We start from the raw sequence: 22389 nt of genomic DNA on the forward strand, positions 1-22389 counted from the left end.
CTTGTTAGACTAGTGAGTCTGACATAAAGTGAAGTGTTGAATGTTTAGGCTTATTGTGGAACTTTCCTGAGGATTGTTATCTTGAGTAACAGTACATGTGATAGAAATAAAACGTAGCTCTAATGAACACTGATGGATAAGTTCTCATTCTTTTACCTTTGCCCTTTGACTTCTACCTCTTAGAGTTTGTATTAGTCTTCTTCAGTGTTCTTACCGTACTTTCTGTTATATACTTAGAGAGTCAAGCAAAGTGCTTTTCCATAAACTCTGTTTCTTAGGATGTAGATTTCGATAATACAGCCTAAGCGTCCGGATTACAAAGCCACTCTATCCATTGTTTAAACTGTTCATCAGTTTGTCTTATGATATCAAAGTGAGGCTTAAAATCTATTTATAATCCATCAAGAAAACATAATTAGGACAAATAAGGAGTCATTTGGCTTATGCGTGCTGTAGGTTAGTCCCTGAGGGAGCTGCATGAGGCTTCGGCAGGAGACAGGTCTATCATTTTGTGTACTGAAGCTGTAATATAAATGAATAATTTGTAAGTGGGAATTCTAGGTTAAGGGTGGAGATGTGGAGGTGTGGGGTGTGACAAGTGGCAGACTGTGGTTACAGTTCGAGATCCTCCTGTGAGTTCTCTGTTGCCTAAGACGCAGTGAGTCCAAAGAAGGAAGGACATCAAAGGCTCAGGTGAACGTGGCATCTGTAGCTCTTTGGAGGGTCAAGGTCATGTGTCCATCTAAATGCCCTCCAATGCTCAGCCAGAGCTCTTGACCCCCGTGCTCAAAAGAGCAGAGAGTGAAGTCTCCTCTCTTGGTGTTTATTGCCAAAGAGTGACTTAGCTATAAAATGATGGTCTCATGTTTGCTGATTTCATTTCTCTGTGAGAATAAATTATAATATTTTTCCCTCAGTCAGAGATACTAGAAAAGTAGAACACTTAGGGAAAATAAGATCTGCATGTAATGTTGTTGGATGAAACAGCCTTCAAGCAATAAAGCTTTGAGAGGTAGTGTATATCAGAAATGGAAGAAGGAAGGGCCGGTTTTAAAAAATAGACTGTTGAGTAATGGGATGTGGGAAAAAAAAAAAAATGCCCTTCGTTTTCCTTTGTAGAGTTAATGCGCTAATGGATATAGAACCTTAAATATATACTTTGCTCACAGGTATTTTGTTGATTCTTTCAACTATTGAGTATTTCTGTATTTTAGGAACAATTTGAAAGACCATTTTATGCTTGTGATTTTTTTTTTAATTTTTTTAACATTCGTTTTTGAAAGGCAGAGAGAGACAGAGCGCGGACGGGGGAGGGGCAGAAAGAGAGGGAGACACAGAAACAGAAGCAGGCTCCAGGCTCCGAGCTATCAGCATAGAACCTGACGCGGGGCTCGAACTCACGGACCGCGAGATGACGACCTGAGCCGAAGACGGCCGCTTAACCGACTGAGCCCCCAGGTGCCCCTATGCTTGTGATTTTTATATTAGCCCGTAGAAATATCACGGGACATGGTTTTGTAGGCACATTAACATACCGGTAACCAATTGCCTGGGCCTCTGAATAATTGTAAATTGTTTGGTAATACTAAGCTCAAAATATGTTCAGACTGTTGTCACTTAACTTGTACCTGTCAGTCCTTGACTTGGAGGAAACCTCCCTTTTAGGAAGGTGAGGTGAGTGTGAGCCTCTTCTGACACGGTGGAGCACATTCACTGGGCGTAGCCAGAAGTTGGAGGCAAGTGGCCCTGTGCAGAGCCGAGAGAGTCCTTAGATCCTGGGTTTCCCTTCTCTCCTTGCCATCGCCCGCTTCTTCTCCTTTTTTTTTTTTTTTTAAATGTTTATTTATTTTTGAGAGAAAGAGGGAAAGAGACAGAACGTGAGCAGGGGAGGAGCAGAGAGAGAGGGAGACACAGAATCCGAAGCAGGCTCCAGGCTCCGAGCTGTCAGCACAGAGCCAGGATCCGGGGCTCGAACTCACGAGCCGTGAGATCATGACCTGAGCCGAAGTCGGACGCTCAACCGACTGAGACACCCAGGCGCCCCTGCCATAGCCCAGTTCTACTCTGGGATGGAATCAGAGGCCAGTAGGCTCCGCCTCTGTCTAGTCTTCCATTTCCTTAGTGAAAGGAAGAGTTTCCCGCCAACGCCTGGTTTTCTTCCTACACCACAGTCAGTGTGTGCACTTTAGACCCTACCCACTCAGATATGGGACCCTTCGGGTGTGGTTGGTTGGTTAATTGGCTGTTTGTTTGTTTGTTTGTTTGCTTGTTTGTTTACCTGCCTGGCCCCTTTTAAGTACTGGTAGCACTGCCTTGTGTGAACAGAGAGCGACCAACTTTGTTACCTGCGTGAAAATGGAAATACCTGTGGTTGGCAGGGAGGGAATAAAATTCTAGTTTTTATCACCTCCTGCAGTTGGAGGTGGGGGGATGGAGGGGGCAGGAACAAGGTAGATGCTTTTTGTTTCCTTTCTCTTCCGTCGTCTCTGCTGTTGGTAGGAACGTGAATTATGAAAATATGCACCACTGTCACAGCTGTTGTTACATTATTTAGAAATGTCATCACTGCCTTAACCCATACGCTTCTACGATTGTGCTGACCCGTAGTAAACTACAGTTCAAGAATTAACTCTGTCCTGGAGCACCTGGGTGGCTTCATCAGTTGAGTGTCCGACTCTTGATTTTGGCTCAGGTCATGATCTCATGGTTCGTGAGATCAAACCCCACATTGGGCTTTGTGCTGACATCACAGAGTCTGCCTGGGATTCGTTTTCTGTCTCGCGCACGCTCCCTCTGAAAATAAATAAATAAATAAATAACACGCTAAATATATTTAACACTGCCCTTTTTTCCAAAGAAGACATATATATGGCCAACAGACACATGAAAAGATGCTCAACATCACTAATAAGGGAAATGCAAATCAAAACCACAATGAGCTATCACCTCATACCTGTTAGAAGGGGTCAAACCAAAGAGACAAGAAAAAACAAGTGTTGGCAAGGATGTGGAGAAGCAGCCCTTGTACGCTGTTGCTGGGAATGTAAATTGGTAGGTCACTGTGGAAGACGGTATGGAGCTTCCTCAAAAAAATTAAAAATACAAAGACCATGTGAGCCGATAATTACACTATCGAATGTTTATCCAAAGAAAACGAAAACACGAATTTGAAAGATACATGCACCCCTACATCTATGGCAGCATTGTTTACAATAGCCAAGGTATGGAGGCAACCTAAGTGTCCATCAGCAGATGACTAGATAAGGAAGATGTGGTGTGCATACACAATAGAGCATTATGCAGCCATAAAAAAGGATGAGATCCTGCCGTTTGAGACAACATGGATGGACCTAGAAGGTATTGTGCCCAGTGAAATAAGTCAGACTGAGAAAGGCAAATACCATGTGGTTTCATTCCTAAGTGAAATCTGAAAACAAAAGAAAAAATAAAATCCAAAAAGCAAAATAGCATACGTATAAATACAGAGAAAAATACTGATGGTTCCCGGAAGGGCAGGGGGATAGGAGGTTGGGCAAAATGAGTTAAGAGGATACAGGTCTCTAGTTATGGAATGAGGAAGTCACGGGTATAAAAGGCACAGCAATAGGAATATAGGCAGTGATACTGTAACCGCGACGTATGGGGACAGAAGGGAGCCACGCCTGTGGTGAGCATAGCGTTGTGTACAAATCTGTTCAATCACTGTGTTGGACACCTGAAACTGATGTCACATTGAATGACCACTATACTCAACTAAAAAAGAAAAGAAATTCCATTTTCAAAAAGTCAGCATTTGTCTCGAAGTATTGAAATGTACTGTTTATTAACTCATCCCAGCAAGAGTTGGCAGTAAAGCGACCTTATATCAGTAGTGTTAACTGTTTAGAGACTTGATTATGGGCTTAGCCATTTGTTCCCAAACACACAAGAAGAGACTCAGTGACAGCTAGGTGCCGGGGGGACTCTGGGGCCAGGCGATAGACAAGGGAGCTCACGTTTCACTAGTGGACAGAGTCCTGCACCTCCCGGGGCTTTGTTTTCTTTCTTGCGTGCTGGCTGCTATTTGAGTGCATCCCCCATCGACAGCGTCAAAACTGAGACACCTTGGGGCGCCTGGGTGGCTCAGTCGGTTAAGCGGCCGACTTCGGCTCAGGTCATGATCTCGCGGTCCATGAGTTCGAGCCCCGCGTCGGGCTCTGTGCTGACAGTTCAGAGCCTGGAGCCTGTTTCGGATTCTGTGTCTCCCTCTCTCTGACCCTCCCCTGTTCGTGCTCTGTCTCTCCCTGTCTCAAAAATAAATAAAACGTTAAAAAAAAAAAATTAAAAAAAAAAAACGGAGACACCTTACGTGGACACCTAAGTCACTCAACTGATTTTTGCTACCTCTCTGGGGCTAGTAAAGGAAATGAACACAGAGCCAAAGACTTTTCAACTTACTTTCGACGTTCACTTCAATTTTCAGTGCTGCGTATCCGAATGTTGTGCAATAGGAGCAATTTCAGGAATGGGGACAGAATAGACTCTTTATTTTTAGAGTAGATCATTCTGAAAGTCTGCTCCAAAAGTAGATTCATTTATTATTTCAAAGAACTTCTGGTTTCATTTGTGTGTGTGTTTATTTGAGAGAGAGAGACAGAGCGTGAGCAGGGGAGGGGCGGAGAGAGAGGGAGACACTGAATCTGAAGCAGGCTCCAGGCTCTGAGCTGTCGGCACAGAGCCCGACGCGGGGCTCGAACCCACGAACTGTGAGATCTTGACCTGAGCTGAAGTTGGATGCTTCACTGACTGAGCCACCCCAGGCGGCCTTCCAAAAGTATATTTAAAATGGCCCATCTGCTCATTCACTACTGCAATTAAGTGACCCCAATTAATCGCATTTACAGAAACACTTACCCTTTTTTTCTTTAATGTTTATTTTTGAGAGACAGAGCGTGAGTCGGGGAGGGTTGGAGAGAGAGGGAGACACAGATGTGAAGCAGGCTCCAGGCTCTGAGCTGTCAGCACAGAGCCCGACGCAGGGCTCGAACCCACGAACTGTGAGATCTTGACCTGAGCTGAAGTTGGACGCTTACTGACTGAGACACCCCAGGCGGCCTTCCAAAAGTATATTTAAAATGGCCCATCTGCTCATTCACTACTGCAATTAAGTGACCCCAATTAATCGCATTTACAGAAACACTTATCTTTTTTTCTTTAATGTTTATTTTTGAGAGACAGAGCGTGAGTCAGGGAGGGTTGGAGAGAGAGGGAGACACAGATGTGAAGCAGGCTTCAGGCTCTGAGCTGTCAGCACAGAGCCCGACGTGGGGCTCGAACCCACGAACTGTGAGATCATGACCTGAGCCGAAGTCAGATGTTCAACCTGCTGAACCACCCAGGCACCCTAACAACTATCTTTAAGTAGAGAACTTGGATTCTTGGTCAAATTTCCCTAATATGCTTGTTCATTCACTAAACCTCCTGAGCATTTTTGTGCAGCACAGCTGTGTCCTGGGCACATAGGGCTCCAGGGCCCATGGAGCCCGTCAGAGGAGGCAGACAAGAAGTCTGGATGTGGTCGCTGCTACCATGTGGATGGAGGGACCCCTGCTCTGCGGGTCTGAAGGTGCAGGAGGAGGGGGAGGATCTGATGGGAGCACGGTTGGGCTGGGGAGTAGGGCAGGGATAATGCCGGGGGCACAGAAAACGGCAGTGCTGTGGTCCAGGGACAAGAACAGGCTGGCACCCGAGACTGGGGAGCAAAAGGACACCATCGTGCCAAGATGGTGAGTGACGGGTAGAATGGCTCGAAACAAGATTCAGGGAGCGGGCAGGGCCCTGTGGTTCTGGGTTGGCGCTCGCCCTGCGCTCCAGTACGATTAAACTTCCCCTGTAGCGTTTCCCGGAGTTACCGAGTATGTCCTGAAGAGCTGACTGGGGAGGGGGTCGGGTGCAGGAGAGGGACCCCGTATAATCATCCCATGCAGTGTAGTCCACGTGAGAGGTGAGGTTTTATTTTAAGGGTTGTGGGCAGACGTTGAGGGGCTTTAAGAAGGAGAGATGAAGTCTTATTTAGGAGGGTGCTGCAGTTGTGGGGACGGGAAATAAGGAGGCCCTGGGCTGGGGTTCGTCGGTGAGTCGGGATGACGTGTCTGAGTTAGAGGTGGTAGCAGTAGGACTTGTCGGTGAGAAAATGGAAAGGGCAAGGAGATACCAGTAAACCCTGCTTATCACTTACTGCCAGCGTTCAATGAGGGGTAGTTTGAAAAGATTCCGTAAAGCACAGAACCTGTTGTCAAAGTTTACATCAGTTGTACACCGTCGTGTCCTTAGTTACAGGACGGAAGCTATTTTCGTCGTATGAGTAGCTGTGCTCTGGATGTGCTCCCCTTTAAGAAGGTGCCTTGGTTGTTGTGTGTCTACGGGACCGGGAAGGGACTGGCGTTGCCGGCTGATGTGGGTAGCCCACCACGGCAGCGTCCCGGGCACCAGGCAGTGGCCGGTGTCCAGAATTCGGGAAGAAAGCAGCCTGTCGCTCCCGGAATGTGGGAACCAAGGACGAGGGTGGCGGAGGAGATAGTAGGTTTTTTGAGCCTGGCTGCTTCAGCAAAGTGGGCAACGCGGCATCTGTTTTTGTGTTGAATGCGGAATAACGGTGCTGAGTACACATCTCAATTACACTCTCCTGGGTCTTGGAAATTCTACAAGTGCCTCACAGATCTGCGCGTATGTGTGTCTCTGCTTGCACGCGTTTCTCGTCTCTGCCTTTCTCGACCTCCTCTTCTCCGGCAGATGCATTTGTATTCATCCTTCAGGGCCTGTTTCCAGTATCCCTTCCGTTGTAACGTTTTCCCGACTCTGCCAAATAATCACTCCCTCCTCCAGGCTCCCTTACTGTGTTGCATGTGCCTTCAGCGTTGTCTGTCTTTCATTCCATGGGGAGAAAGAGAACAGACAGGTGGGCTGGGTGCTTTCAAAGGCCTCGTCTTTATCTCTAGGGCCAGAGGCACTAAGTCCGTCACTGAAACCTCGTCCACGGGAGAGTTGAGTTGACTGCTGTCTGTGAGTACCGCCGAAGACGTGGAAGATGAGAGGTCAGGACGCCGAACACACTGCTTCTGGACAGGGTTCCACTTTTAGCTGTAACATTTTACTGAATAGCTGACTGTGTACTGGAGATGGGGGAGAGGGGCAGAATAAACTGTCCTGCAGCAGAGGTTACTACAAAAGAGTCTTTAATTTGCCCTGTTTGAGATGCACAGTCAACCCAATAGGCCATTTCTGGTGCCAAGAAGCCTGGGAGAAGAAGGGACCAGATTCTTTCTTCCAGAGGAGCAGCTCCAGTGAGAGAGCTTTTGTTACGGCAGGACCAAAGAATTAATCGAGAAGCATTCATTCCCTTGACAACATTTTGGAAGGCACTTTCAGCTCTAAGTTGTTTCGAGAAGTTTGTAACAGTAAATTATAAATTACAGAGGCGCCAGAAGCGAGAGGGCAGCTCGAAGCTGCTGGAGAGAAGTGCAGCCCAGCCTTTCTTAAAGGGACTGTGTTGGAGGCTGTGTTTTTGTTTTTGTTTTTCCCTACCGCCGCCATCTCCTTTTTTAAAAAGAAAAAAACAAAAAAACAGAAACAAAAAAAACCCCGTTTCCTAGCCTTCACTTAATGCTTTGGTTTGAACTGCCTTAAAAGGATGAATACAGAGACAATGATAAATGCATATCAATTCTTACTTTTCCTTTGAACGTTTTCAGTTCTATCTCCTGTGCCTTTGAAATGGCATACAGCGTCCTTGTAACTCTGCGCGTCGGGAAAGAGAACGGAAGGTGGGTAGACACTCGGAAGGGAAGGTCCGTTTGTACCCCGCGGCAGAAGAGACCCAGAGGAGCCAGTTCTCAGTCAGCGCTGTGCGAAGCGCCCCCAAATGACAGGGCTGGCGCTGGACGTGACCGCGGTGCGTGGGGTCCTCACGGGCACAGAAGGCGCCTCTCTCAAATAGCCTCTGAAAATGCATCCCGGGTAGAAAATCTGGAACTGTCTGACAGGTCGCGGCATGAATGTCTTTGTTTTATGCGCGTTTCCGAAAGGTCAGGGTGTGACCAGGACGAGGGCTCCGACTTGTTTCATTCTAGAGGAATTTTTTGCTTCACAAGTTGCTGCATCATGATCCTGCCTTTGAACTCGTCTTAAAATTTTAACGTGCATTTTCAAACCTTGTCTTCTAAGAGGTGATTTTATTGACTGCTTTACTTGTAAAATTACAAGAACCAGATTTAAATTTTAAGAATCTTTTTTTTTTTTTATATATACACACACACACACACACACACAAAAATCATGGAAAATCACGTGAGAATTACTTGTGTCACCCTGAATTCTGGTTGTGAACAGGGTAGTTAAGTGTTGTAGTCGTAAGCCAAGTGGACCTATCACTTACGGTTCATCTTTCCCTGGAAGTCATTTTATAGCCATCCTGTCTCACAGCTCAGTATAACGCCCGTAATCATCCTTGTAAATGGCCAGCTGTTACTACATCATATTGCTGTGTGATGCAATTTCCTTCATCATTCCCCTTTGACATTTTAATTTCCAGTTCTTTCTTCTTCTGAGTAGTGACTCTATAAACAAATCAGAAAAAAAAAAAGCTTTGGTGTTCTTTTTTCTTTGTACTTTTTGTAGGTGCATATAAACCCACTTTGGGGGCTGTGACCCCAGGATATCTGTTTCTGAAGATAGAAACCACCCAGGAAGATTAGATTATCACGGAAAGGCCCTGGCGTATCTGATGGGTTTTTTTCCCCCTCAGGTCCATCACGATGGCCTTGTCACTTTCGCAAGAGTTTTCTCAAAGTTCCTGCTATTTTGCATATCTGTTAGACTGCAGTTTCAACTGTTGTGTGCTTACTCCTGTAAAAAAATATTTAGGGGCGCCTGGGTGGCTCAGTTGGTTAAGCATCCGACTCTCAGTTTTGGTTCAGGTCATTATCTTGCGGTTTCGTGAGTTCGAGCCCCACGCTGGGCTCTGCAGAGCCTGCTTGTGATTCTCTCTCTCCCTTCCTTTCCCTCTCTCTCTCCTTCTCCCTCTTTTCCTCCCTCTCCCTCTCCCTTTTTACCCCTCCCCCACTCACACTATCTCTGTTTCTCTCAAAATAAATAGATAAACTTAGTAAAAAACAATTTTTTAAAAAATATTTAGAGCAGGGTTTGGTAAAGCTTTTCTGTAAAGAATCAGAAACTTTTAGGGGGCGCCTGGGTGGCTCAGTCAGCTGAGCGTCTGACTTTGGCTCGGGTCATGATCTCATGGTTTGTGAGTTTGAGTCCTGCATCGGACACCCTGCTGTCAGCACAGATCCTCTGTCTCCTTCTCTCTCTGCCCCTTCCCTACTCATGCTCTCTCAAAAATAAAGTAAAACTTTTTTTAAAAAAGAGGTATTTCAGGCCACCTCTGTCACATATTATTCTCTGTTTTTGTTTTAACAACCTTTGAAAAATATAAAAACCACTTGTAACTCAAAGGGCGTACAGAAACAGGTTGTAGGTTGTAGTTTTTGTTGACCATTGATCGTAGAGTATTAAATTTTTTAGACTTTGGACATGGAAACCCTAGCTGTGATGATCATCTCTAAAGCTGTTTAGATCAGGTAATGATGATTTGCAAGCCAGCCTCACACTGAGCAGAGATGCACAGTCCAGGCTGATTCTCCCTGGCCCGCCGTCCCGTCTTCTCTTTCTTCGAGGAGATTGTTGTGTTGCATAGCTCTTCCTTCTGCAGTTCGTATTTTTTCCCTTCTCTTCTGGCTCCTTTGCCCCAGCACAGAGACGTGCTTGCATCACTGCCACTACTGACACACAGGAGACGTGCAAATGTCCTATGGATGCGTCTCTGCATCCTCTGCTACAACCACCTGGTCCTTCAAACAAGAGTCTCTCGGGGCGCCTGGGTGGCGCAGTCGGTTAAGCGTCCGACTTCAGCCAGGTCACGATCTCGCGATCCGTGAGTTCGAGCCCCGCGTCAGGCTCTGGGCTGATGGCTCGGAGCCTGGAGCCTGTTTCCGATTCTGTGTCTCCCTCTCTCTCTGACCCTCCCCCGTTCGTGCTCTGTCTCTCTCTGTCCCAAAAATAAATAAAAAACGTTGAAAAAAAAATTAAAAAAAAAAAAAAAAAAAGAGTCTCTCTTTATCATGTCCGTGGTCTCCTCTCCTCTTTTTCCTTCCCTCTGTTCCTATCTTACCACTCCATAAAACTGTTCTTTTAAAATTGCTAAGGGGAGGGGCGCCTGGGTGGCTCAGTCGGTTAAGCGTCCGACTTCGGCTCAGGTCACGATCTCGCGGTCCGTGGGTTCGAGCCCCGCGTCAGGCTCTGGGCTGACGGCTCAGAGCCTGGAGCCTGCTTCCGATTCTGTGTCTCCCTCTCTCTCTGCCCCTCCCCGTTCATGCTCTGTCTCTCTCTGTCTCAAAAATAAATAAAACCTTAAAAAAAAATAAAATTAAAAAAAATAAAATAAAATTGCTAAGCGTCCAACTTCCTCTCAGGTCATGATCTCATGGGTCATGGGTTCAAGCCCCACCTTGGGCTCTGTCCTAACAGCTCAGAGCCTGGAGCCTGCTTCAGATTCTGTCTCTCCTTCTCTTTGTCCCTCCCCCACTCATTTTCTCTCTCTTTCTCTCAAAAATAAATAAATGTAAACAAATTAAAACAAATAAAATTGCTAAAATAGAATTGCCAAATCTAGCGAAAACCTGGAAGTGTTCATCTGACTTGACCTGTCTGCTGTATGTATCACTCGTGGTCATTCTCTTGACACCTGGTCTCTCCAGGCTTCTGTGATGCCTCTTGTCCCTTTTCACCTGCAGTCGGCCTTGCTGGCTCCCCTCCCGTCTGTCCCTATACGTGATAAGGTGATGCGGCCCAGGTTTCCGTCCGCCCGTCCGCCCTCTCACGACATCATCTACTCCAGAGACGTCGCCTGCTCCTTGGCCTCTCTCCTGAGCACCAGGCCTTGACGGCCTGCTGCAGGGCCACCCTGCCCCCCAACCCTGGCAGGCTAGTTCCCCTCCCCCAGGTGGGTGGTCCTCCCTTCACTGGGAGAAACTGGGGGTCCTTGGGGATGCACCTCCCTCTCCCTCTGCACCTAGTGATGCCATGGCCCATCATTTTGACCTCTCAGATCTCTGCAGCCTGCCTCGCCTTCACCATCACTGCTGCTCAAGTTCCAGCTGTTACTAATTCCGAATGGTGACAGAACTGGTCTGTCTGCCTCTGTGCTCGGTCCCCATCAATCTTCCACACTGCTGCTACCACAGTGATGCTTCTAGAATGTAATTAATTACATAATACTTAAAACCAATGTCTTCTGAGACGTGGTTGATTCAGGTACTGGAGCAGGAAAAATACTCCGTGAGCCTAGAGTATTTGTGCCAGAAAATAAGGAGGTGCTCTAAAGACAATAGAGCCAACGTGAAAGAACTCTGAGTGGCCAAAGCTGTGGCATTTTGAGCAAGGAAATGAATATCAGTAACACTGGAATAAAAGCCACAGAATAGAAGAAACATCCATGTATGTAGGCATGAGCGAATGAATGAGTGGATAAGTAAATAAATGGAGAGAAGAAATAGCTCTTACAGAAGAATTTACATTAATAAATGTGGGGAGAATAAGAGAATTGAAAATCATGGAGCACTTGGGTGGCTCAGTCGGTTAAGTGTCTGACTTCTGCTCAGGTCATCATCTCACGGTTTGAGCCCCACATCACACTTTGTGCTGACAGCTCAGAGCCTGGAGCCTGCTTTGGATTCTGTCTCCCTCTCGCTCTCTCTGCCCCTCCCCCCCCCCCCCCCCGCTCATTCTGTCTCTCTCTCTCTCTCTCAAAAATAAAGAAACATTAAAAATGTAAAAAAATAGAACATCATCATTTGAACACCATACTAATAATTGTTACAGGCAAGATCCACCAGTAGATACTAAAATTAGTGGGCAAGAGTTTGAGGAGAAAAGGATATTCGTATGTTCTCAATTATCCCTCTGTTAGTTGGAATAATAACAAAGGGATAAATAGAGACTTTAACTTGAAACCCAGTAGACACCATCTTGGGCGAGTGGCCAAGGTTAATATCATACAGATCGACATCCTTGTACGATGCACAGAAGGACATCACATCATATCTGTAGGGTTCCTGTGCAAAACACATAGCCTCAATCTAATCATAAGAAATTAAACCCAAGTCGAGGGACATTGTACAAAATAATTAACAAGTAGTCACCAAAGAGGGCGTTGAAAGATGGACTGGTACAGTTTGGAGACACAATCATAAACTGGCGTTTGGAACCCTAGATTGCACCCAGAGAGAGGACATTACAGGGAAAACTGGTGAAATCCGAATAGAGTCCATAGTTTATGTAACAGTATTGTACCAATCTTTAGTTCTTAGTGTTGATAATTGTAGTAAGATTATTGAGACTATTAATATTAACAGAAGCTAGATGAAGGGTATACAGGAACTCTATGATTAACTTTTATGTAAGTCTAAAATTATTTTTTTTATTTTTTAATTTTTTTAAATGTTTATTTATTTCTGAGACAGAGACAGAGCATGAGTGGGGGAGGGACCGAGAGAGAGGGAGACACAGAATCCGAAGCAGGCTCCAGTCTCTGAGCTGTCAGCACAGAGCCGAACGCGGGGTTCAAACCCACGAACCGTGGGATCACGATCTGAGCCGAAGTCGGACGCTTAACCGACTGAGCCATCCAGGCACCCCAAGTCTAAAATTATTTTAAAATAAAAAGATTTGGGGCCCCTGGGTGGCTCAGTTGGTTGAGCATCCAACTCTTGGTTTCGGCTCAGATCACGATCCCAGGCTCGTGAAATCAAGTCCCACGTCGGGCTCCTCACTGAGCGTGGAGCCTGCTTGGGATTCTCTCTCTGTCTGCCCCTCCCCACCGTCAAAATAAACAAACATTAAAAATGTACATCTAAAAGTGCTTTTAATCAAAATTAATAAAAGGTTTACAAAAACCCAGCAACTCACGTGCAGCTCCATTTCCCTCGAGGTGAAGTCCACACTGTGTGTGTGTGTGTGTGTGTGTGTGTGTGTGTGTGTAGGTCCTCCAGGAGCTGGCTTGCTCCACCCATGTTGTATTTCTCTTGCTCTGGCCTTGTTGAACTACTTGCACCTGTCGTTCCTTGAATGTACAATGCACACACCATCGCGTTTCGCGGCCCCCCTTCTCCGTGTGAAACACCCAGCTGAGGCCCGGTGACACCAGGTGTCACCTCCGTGAAGCCTTTTCTGACCCCTCTCCCCAGAGAGTTGACTTTCTGCCTCCGTTATACTTAGCACAGCGTTTGCAGCGTCCCCTTGGTCTCCTCCTGCGTCACTCCTGTGACAGTTCCTCCGTCTTCCCTCAGCTTTCTTGGCCTTGGCACTTTGGGTGGGTGCTCTTCAGTTACATGGTAGACTGTCCCTCCCCTTAGGTTTGTTTGATTTCTTACAATTAGATTCAGGGCATTGCATTTGTGACAGGAATACCACAGGAGTGATGTGGCGTCCTTCTCCGTGCACCCAGTGAGGGCCCCCTAACGTTGGTTTGTCCTAACGTTGCTAATGTTGGTTTGATCACGTGGTTAAAGATGGCGTCCCCTGGTTTCATCCACTGTTTCTGTGTAATTAATAAGTCATTTATGGGGCGATACTTTGAGATCATGGAAGTATCCCATGCCTCACCAACTTTCACTCGCTCACTTTCGTGTCCACTTGTGCCTTGTAACTTAGTCACTCCTTCTGTTATTTATTAGTTAGACTCCTGACTTCCTGGCTTATGCAGCTGTGCAGAGAATAGCCCCACATCCTAAGGTGGGGTCAACCTGGGGAAGAACAGCCGTCCAGCAGGCTGGAAAGAGGTTTATTGGGGGATTATAATGCTAGAGGCTTCACACTCCTAGAAATAAATAACCGTAACGTTTCACTTTACTGACTGAAGCCCGTGGTTAGAGGTAATGGTTTGTGAGTTCCTCGAGATTGGGGCCCACCCACTAGCTGAGGTCTGATTTCTGAATCCGTACCTTATAGCAAAGTCGCTGGCCTCGCACTACAGTTTTTACTGGGTTGGTCACACTTCGTGTCTCTCCCGCCAAGGGTCATCGTGCCTGTGCAGGTGTAAGTGATGTCACTCGTAGCTGTGCTTGTCCACAGTCCCTGTGATGGCCCCACCCGACCCTGGCACCTAAGCGCACACACCGTCCTGCTGCTGAAGGTGGTTCCCGCTTTGTGTGTTCTCTTTTCTGAAAGCATTATCTTCCTTCAGATTCGTTTTTCCTTTGTTCAGATCACATGACTCAAAGGCATACACTTTCTGTGCTCGTATCTCTTCCAGATATTGATGTAATTGGTAACTCAGAGCAGATCTAAATAGGAACACTGTATTTCATCTGCATAGTGGATGATGCGCTATCAGACAGAAAACAGAAGACGTGTTTGTGACCCCTTGTGTGCGGGGAGGGAGGGGCAGGGAGGTGGTCAGGGATGGAGAGCACTGTGGCCAGGACCTCTCTGGACTTGTTCCTGCGTCTTCTGTAGTGAAGTGGTTCTGTTCCGGCTTCCGTACTATAGGCCTGGTTGGTAGGGCGACGCCTGAACAGCGAACCCTTCGTTTTCCGGAAACCTTTCCCAATCTTTGCAATTTCCATGCAGCGCGCTGGGGGTGGTGAGCAGAGTGAGGTGAGGGAGCGTCCAGTTAGTTGGGTCCATTCGCAGGCCACGGACCTCCCGTACGGCCACCTCAGAGTCCAGCATACACGGGCTGGAGCACACAGGCAGGTGGTGGCACTGCGGGCATTCGGGCCGCTCTGCCGTAGTGGAACACGGACTTCTGGAGTCGCCGACTACAGCACACGTCTGTAGGATGCTCCCCTCAGTGTGGCCGAGCCAGCGGGATGCTGTGCGGAAAAGCTCACGACCATCCGGCCGGTCAGTAATGCTGTGTCTACCCGGGCTGCCCTGTGCTGCTGTTACTTTAAGCTCATACATACTTGTCAGGTGCCCGTTCAGAACCAGCCACTTCATGAGGTAAGGGGGTAGAGCGGTCAACGAGACAGAGTCACCGATGCGGTTTATGAGACGATGATAAAGTCTCTGCAGAAAAATAAAGCAGGGAAGGGAGGAGTGGTGTTATTTTCGACAGTGTGGTACCTGGGCTACTCTTCGGAGCAGAGACCTGAAGTGAGTGAGGTACGAAACCATGTGACTGGGGAGTCGGGGGGCGGAGGGAACATTCCAGGCAGCGGGGAATGTGTCACAGTCAGCTGAGGAACTCTTTAAATGTACAGTCTTGGACCTGACTCAGTTGGTCTGGGATGGGACCCAGGGATCTGTTTTTCTATAAGAGCTTGCCAGAAGATTCTGGGAAGCCAGGTTCAGGAGCTCCTCTTAAAACCCATTCAAATTATGAGTCATTGCAGGATCTGTGTGAGGAGGGAGGTGTTGGGTGGTAAGCAAGTGAACACCGTAATCCGTCTAGGTAAAAAGAGCTGGAGGCCAAGAGAAGGGAGTGGAGGGAGATTCATGGAAATAGTGAAGGGGAAGAAACAGTTCAGAGCCTCCAACAGCATGTGCCCCACTGCTGTCCCGCCATCCTAAGGGAGGAGTGCGGCCCGGCCCCGTTCTCCTCCCTTTCCCACCTCCCACTTGTGATCTGTGCCCTAGCCGTGCAGGGTTAGGCTGGGGGCACTTCCCGGCCAGGTCCTGTGGCATCGCGCCCGCCCCTGCTTCCCCTGCCCGCTGCTCCCTGACTTAGGCCCTGTGGGAAGAGCGCTGAGTGACTGGTGACTGGCTCGTTAGCCTGCACCAGTGCCGGTGCCGTGGGAGGGCGCTCACCTAGAGGCCCGGGGCACCTGCTTCCTCTCCCACCGTGGGGGGGCCTGGGGGCTTCGTTGGGCCGCCCACCGGGACCCTTGCTCCTGTCCCAGGTACCCACGTAAATGCTTTTCTTTCATGGAGACGGTGTTCTTGGGTGGCAGGGCGCTGAGAAAGACGGGTTCCTGCTTTCCCACCCGTAGGAAAGCAGGCCATAAAAGGCCTTGTCATGAGAGGGTGCCATCTGTTGATGGAAATCTGACCTGCAAATTTGGATTTCATTAAGTTGAACGGGGACTGAAACAATACATTTTTAAAACAGACTTGATTTTTTTTAGAGCAGTAAGGTTCACGGCCAAATTGAAAGGAAGGTACAGATGTGTCCCACGTACCCCCGTTTCCCCCTGCGTGCACAACCTCTCCCATTGTCAGTGCCCCCACGAGAGTGGTACGTCTGTTACAGTTGATGGGTCTGCCCTGACCTATCGCTGTCACCCAGAGCCATGGCTTGCGTTAGTGGTCACTTTGGGTGGTGTACATTTTGGGGGTTCAGGCAGATGTACGATGACGGCGATCTGTCATTATTGCCTCATACAGAAGAGTTTCACTGCCCTAAACATCCATTTTGGATGTGGTTTTTAGGAGCTCATGAAGATCAAAAAGGAGGGGGGAGCATATATAAAACAGGTTCCCCCTGGGAACTTAAATTCTTAGTTGGGCATAGAAGTGGGGAGCCTAAGCCCCTCTGCACGTATCTCAAAGAGCCTGATACCGGCAGCGGCCCAATTTGAGGTGACATGAATCACTTAAAACTCTGTGAGTAATGCCCGTGAATCACCCCAGAATTTCTGTAAATCTTGACTTAAACATTACATTCTCTTGCATTCTATTTGAGTACATTTCCTTGCTTTTAGACTTATTCTCTGTCCCTTTTACATCAGATCCCATTCAGTGATGTCTAAAGTGGTTCTTGGAAGAGGAGGACCAGGCCCGGTTACCTGGGCATTCAGACACCTTGAACTTTCTCAGCACTTGGCAGCCAGTGAGAATAGAATTATTACAGCAGCTTCTTAGCTAGTAGCCAACAACTTTTTTTCTTACAAAATCACTCTTCAGTGTTGCCAAGAAAGAAACAAAAAAAACAAAAATTGATTTTGTTTCACACCTGTTCAACTTCAATAGGATGGAAAATAAATGTTCACCCAGAGGAAAAATAAACTTGCACGGCACAACCCACAGAAGGCATGTCATAAATCATACCTCACCGGTTGGCTTGTGGGACTCCACAGGACGCCTCCAGAGCTGAGTCTCTGCGCTAACTTGATGGCCTGTTTCAGCAGCTTTGTCCAGAAACGTATGGGGGCGGGAGAGCTCCCAGATCACCTTATCTAACCTCTTCTTTTTACAAATGAGAAAACAGGGGCAGAGAGGGGAAATGTCTTGCCCTAGAAACAAAACTGGGGAAGAACGTGACGGGCATGGATATTTATATCTGAACACCTGAGGCCCAATTTTGTACTACTCTCAATTATTTCTACTTTTTTCAGAGTGTGATGAAATTCTCCAAAGTGATATGTTAAGGCTACCGCATTTTCCAGGAGAGAGTTTATAAATCGACATCACATCAAAATAAAACCCAAGGGTATTGTGACTTCCAGTAAATTTACATCTGACCCCATAGCTTCCTAGAGCACAGATGAAGGACAGAGAAAAGAACAGTTGATTTACCACTTTTTTTTTTGTGGGCTTTCAGAGCAAAACTCAGTTATTAACGCATTGGGTTAGTTTTTTTTGTTTTTTTTTTTTTAAGTCAACACATTGAGTTCAGTTCACTGACTTCTCAGTTGTCTGTGGCAGAAGAGAGAGAAATGGTGTGTACAAGACAAGAAAATTCTAGATAAGAAAGGGAAAGCTATGGAGAAAATGTGTTGGTCTGGAGAGTGAGAAGGATAGGTAATTGGTGGGTCTTGTATAAATTAAGGTATTTACTGAAGGAAATAGATGTCAGACAGAATGGAACAAAAACTAACAGGATTAAGAGACTTAGTTGGGGAGTCAGAAAAAAATGAAGACAAAAAAGGGGGAGAGGGGCCCCTGGGTGGCTCAGTCAGTTAAGCATCTGACTCTTGGTTTCGGTTCCTGCCGTGATCTCACAGTTTCGTGGGTTTGAGCCCCCATCCGGCTCCACGCTGACAGCAAAGCCTGCTTGGGATTCTCTCTCTCCCTCTCTCTCTCTCTGCCCCTCCTCCACCTCCACTGTCTCTGTCTCTCTCAAAATAAATAAATAAATGTTTAAAAAAAGGGAGAATACAACACGTTTGAGGTTACTAAGTTGGAAAGGGATGGCAGCTCTCCAAGAAATGAGAGAAGAACAGAATGATGGTAGGCTCTGAAGCAAGACTATTTCAAAATAGATTTGAGTGACTCTTACCAGCCAGGACCGGAAGGGACTCAAGATCAGCTTTCACTGTGTTCTTGATGGATGGGTGGCCACCCAGCCTACTAGGACATCACCTGCACACCGGTGATGGGCTGTGAACGGTTACCTGCCATAATACAGGTGCACACATGGAGGTCAAGAATTTAGAAACTTGTCACAATTTGGCAGAGTAATTGTATGTCTTTTGAATCTGATGATAAGACCATTGGAGACTACATTTTATTATGTGTCTTTTTATTTCATTTAATAATTCATTTTTTTTAATAATTCATTTTTTCGTTGAGGTATAAGTGACATTGTATTAGCTTCTGGTGTACAACATAATGATTTGATACTTGTACACATTGTAAAATGATAGCCACAGCAAGTCTAGTTAACAGCTGTCACCTTACATAATTCCAATTTTTTTTTCTTGTGATGAGAATTTTTAAGGTCTACTCTCTTAGCAACTTTCAAATATGCAGTACAATGAACGGTAGTCGCCATGTGGTACATTATATCCCCGTTATATTTCTTTTTAATGTTTGTTTATTTAATGTTCACTTTTAAGAGAGAGAGAGAGCACAAACAGGGAAAGGGCAGAGGGAGACAGGATCTGAGGTAGGCTCTGAGCTGTCAGCACAGAGCCCGATGCGGGGCTCAAACTCACGAACCGCGAGATCATGACTTGAGCTGAAGTTGGACCCTTAACCGATTGAGCCACCCCGGTGCCCCTCCTCATTACATACATATTTCACAAGGTATTCATCTGGGACGTACCAAACCCACCATGGGGAATTTGAGAAGCATCCGTTGGCCACTCAGAGGGGTCTGGAGACCAGCAGCATCCGCTCGGCCTGAGACCTTGTTACAAATGCAGACACTCAGGCCCCGCACAGACCTTCTGAATCAAGACCCCTGGATGGCTCTTATGAACGCTGAAGTTTGAGGAGCCCCGTGCTTCAGTCCTTTCAGTGTCGGACGGGTGACATAATTAGAAGTTCTTCCTCATGCTGCTTCTGGTTCCGCTTCACCGTACCTGACATCACGCAGGAGGGAGATCTCCTGTGATAGCGCTTGAAAAACCGCTATCAATTCAAACACGTATTTTACAATTAATTGTTGAAGGTCTGTTCTTTGCAAACTGCTGGGCTACATTGTAGAGTTATGGTGATAAAGAGGACTCTGGCCTCAAGGAACTTCCAGTTAAATAGATAGGAAATGGGGTATGTACTTAAATATTGCAATAAAAACAGAACTTGATGAACCCGTAAGATAAAGTGCTTGGGAAATTTATAGCAGGAGAAATTATTTTTACGTGCATGGCGGTGAGGGCAGAGGTGCAGCCTGTGGAGGATGGAGTGACCGAGAAGCACTTTTTGTAGAACTGGCAGTGAAACCAATCTTTACGAGACGGGTAGGAACTGAATGTGCACAGACAGTACCAGGAGAGATCAGAAGCAGGGTAGGGAGACGTGCGGCAGGTGTAGGGATCGGAACTTAAACCATTATAAAGCTTTGTGATTTAGCCTTCAGATGTTTAGAGACTTCGATAGTACAGTGATTCGTTTTTCGTGGGCTTTGAGAGGATCTGCTTTTAGAGAGGTCTGAAATAGTGCTCATATCTACAGGACTCTTTCTTAGCCATTTCTCACTTCCACCTGCTGAGAGAAAACTGTACTCGTTAAAAGGGATCCTTCATTGTGAACACACATGACAGTATACTCAACTTTTTTTTTATGTTTATTTTTTGAGAGAGAGAGAGAGAGAGCGTGAGTGGGGAAGGAGAAGAGAAAGAGGGGGGCAAAGGATCCAATGTGGGCTCCGCACTGACAGCAGTGTGCCTGATGTGGAGCTTGAACTCATGAACCGCGAGATCTTGACCTGAGCCAAAGTAGGACGCTCAACCGACTGACCCACCCAGGCACCCACCACCACCACCACCACCACCACCCCGCCCCCGGCCCTTTTTTTTCTTAAAGTATAGTTAACTTTTTTTTTTTTTATGTTTATTTACTTGTGAGAGAGAGAGTGCAAACGGGGGAGGGCTAGAGAGAGAGGGAGACACAGAATCTGAAGCAGGCCCCTTGGCTCTGAGCTTGCTGTCAGCACAGGGCCTGACGCGGGGCTCGAACTCACAGACCACGAGATCATGACCTGAGCCGAAGTTGGCCGCTCAACCGACTGAGCCACCCAGGCGCCTCTTATTTTTTATTTTTTAATGTTTTTTTCTTTTTTCTTTTTGAGAAAGAGAGGGAGACAGGATCAGGAGCAGGCTCCAAGCTGACAGCAACAAGCCCGATGCAGGGCTCAAACTCATTTACTGTGATCATGACTTGAGCCAAAGTCGGATGCTTAACCGACTGAGCCTCCGAGGTGCCCCTGAAATACCTTTTGAGGAAAACAATTTATTTCAATAGGAACTATAGGGGCAACAGCAGACCTGAAATACAGGGAGGAAACAAGGATGTCTGCGTATCTTCTTCGCACCTCCAGATATATTATCTGTCCCATCAGTTTCATCTTCTCGGGGTCTTCAGGGGCTCCCAAGGCTTCCCAAGGCTTCCCGCTGGCACCAGGATGGACTGGCTTCCTTCTGCTTGTATACAGCTGTTGCCCTAAGACCATTCTGCACCATTCCCTGCATTCACTGCACTTCTTCCCCGAGTTGGGTCATGTCTTTCCATGACTGAAATCTTCCTTTTTCTTGATGTACTCACTTGTTTGTTGGGGCACGTTTTCCAGCAGCACACTGAGAAGGCCGCATGGGAGATCGTTTGTTTTGAGACCACGTACAGCTGAAAATATCTGCCCTATCCTGACATTTGGCTGGTTATAAAAATGTAGGTGGGAAATAATTTTCCTTCAGAATTTTGAAGTCATGTGCTCTTGGGGTAGACCTATGTCCTTATCTTTGGGCCTTTGCTTTCAGGGCCGATCACATCCTCCAGGTATTTTTGTCTGGAGAATGTAGGTCTGGTTTTTAACATTTTAAGAGCAGAATTGAGGGGGAAAAGATTGATGGTCGCAGCATTCAGTATGTAAACAAGTCTTTGCTCTCTCTGTTTCTGGTGCAGTATATACCCACCTTCAAACGTGCCTGATATTCCCCCCTGTCCAGACCTAGCCTCAGTCTTACACCCTTCAGGGTGTAAATCACTTACTTCCGCTGACGCTGGGGAGGGCCTCACGGGGAGTCGCATAGGTACGTGGAGGCAGGACCTGGGAATTCGACTCCTTGTCACCACCGTCACCCTGCGTGTGTTCTCTGCTCATGGCTCACCCTCCTTTCACAGCTGCCCCTTACGACCAGTTCCCAGCCTCCAGGGGTGGGGTTGGGATCTTAAGTCAAATTTAGGTTCACTGCTAAGTTACAAACATCTTTTAGACGTCAAGTAAGGTCCCAGCTCTTAAACAAGACCTAAAAAGCATTCACTGTGAAAAAATGCTTCACGTTCTTCATCACCTTTAACAAAAGCACGAAGCCTGCCGAAGGATTAGTATCAAGAATATAATGCAGAACTCCCCCACCTCAATACAAAGACAATGAGCCCAATTTAAAAAAATGAGCAAGAGACTTGAACGTAGCGTGTGTTTTGCAGAAGAGGAAACGCACGTGGCCACAAACAAGAGGAGGTATTCAGCGCCTGTGTGGCGAGGGTGCTGCGGCTGCAACCCCCAGGAGAGCGGTTCCGTGGGTACAGGAATAACAACGAAGCAAAGGAAGATGGAACCCAGGATTTAGGGTGGATAGTCACTGCAGAGGGGTGAATGGGGACAAGGAATGTGTGGGTAGGAGCAGGTGGAAGTCAAGGTCCCAGCTTTTGTTTTGGGTGGTAGGCTCGTGGGGTCCTTGTTACATTATTGAAAATAATTAGGCAATTAAATACATGAAAAAAATAAGCCTAATGGGGTGGGTCTCCCGAGGTGAAGTAGACAGAGATCCTTGCTCAGGTGGATCTCAGTTCTGTGGTTGTCTGTTTTGGTTTTTAAGAAGTCGTTCTGAACCCTGGAACAAGTGTTTTGTAGTTGACAGTTATAAAAATATCTGTATATTAACCTAAAGTTAAGAAGCTACATTTCCCAGCTGGGGTTCATATGTTGATAAATAATCTACTTTATAGAGTTTTACTGCATAAATATTT

General features: G+C 46.8%; 1 protein-coding gene across 5 annotated transcripts in view; it reads left to right on the top strand.

Annotated features, from left to right (window-relative positions):
- The window catches only part of GAN (gigaxonin), a 96666-nt gene that overhangs the window by 7237 nt on the left and 67040 nt on the right, over positions 1 to 22389 (top strand). Inside the window, exon 1 of one of the 5 annotated variants that reach the window (XM_042921009.1) lies at positions 20557 to 21087. The exons of the other annotated variants lie outside the window; for them this stretch is intronic. Within the exon in view, the coding sequence (XP_042776943.1) occupies positions 21086 to 21087 (2 nt within the window). The 5' untranslated portion in view covers positions 20557 to 21085. Of the gene's footprint in view, positions 1 to 20556; positions 21088 to 22389 lie in introns of those variants that run through there. 5 annotated transcript variants of the gene reach the window in all.

The sequence above is a fragment of the Panthera leo genome, chromosome E2 (genome assembly GCF_018350215.1).
Source record: "Panthera leo isolate Ple1 chromosome E2, P.leo_Ple1_pat1.1, whole genome shotgun sequence".
Taxonomy (NCBI): domain Eukaryota; kingdom Metazoa; phylum Chordata; class Mammalia; order Carnivora; family Felidae; genus Panthera; species Panthera leo.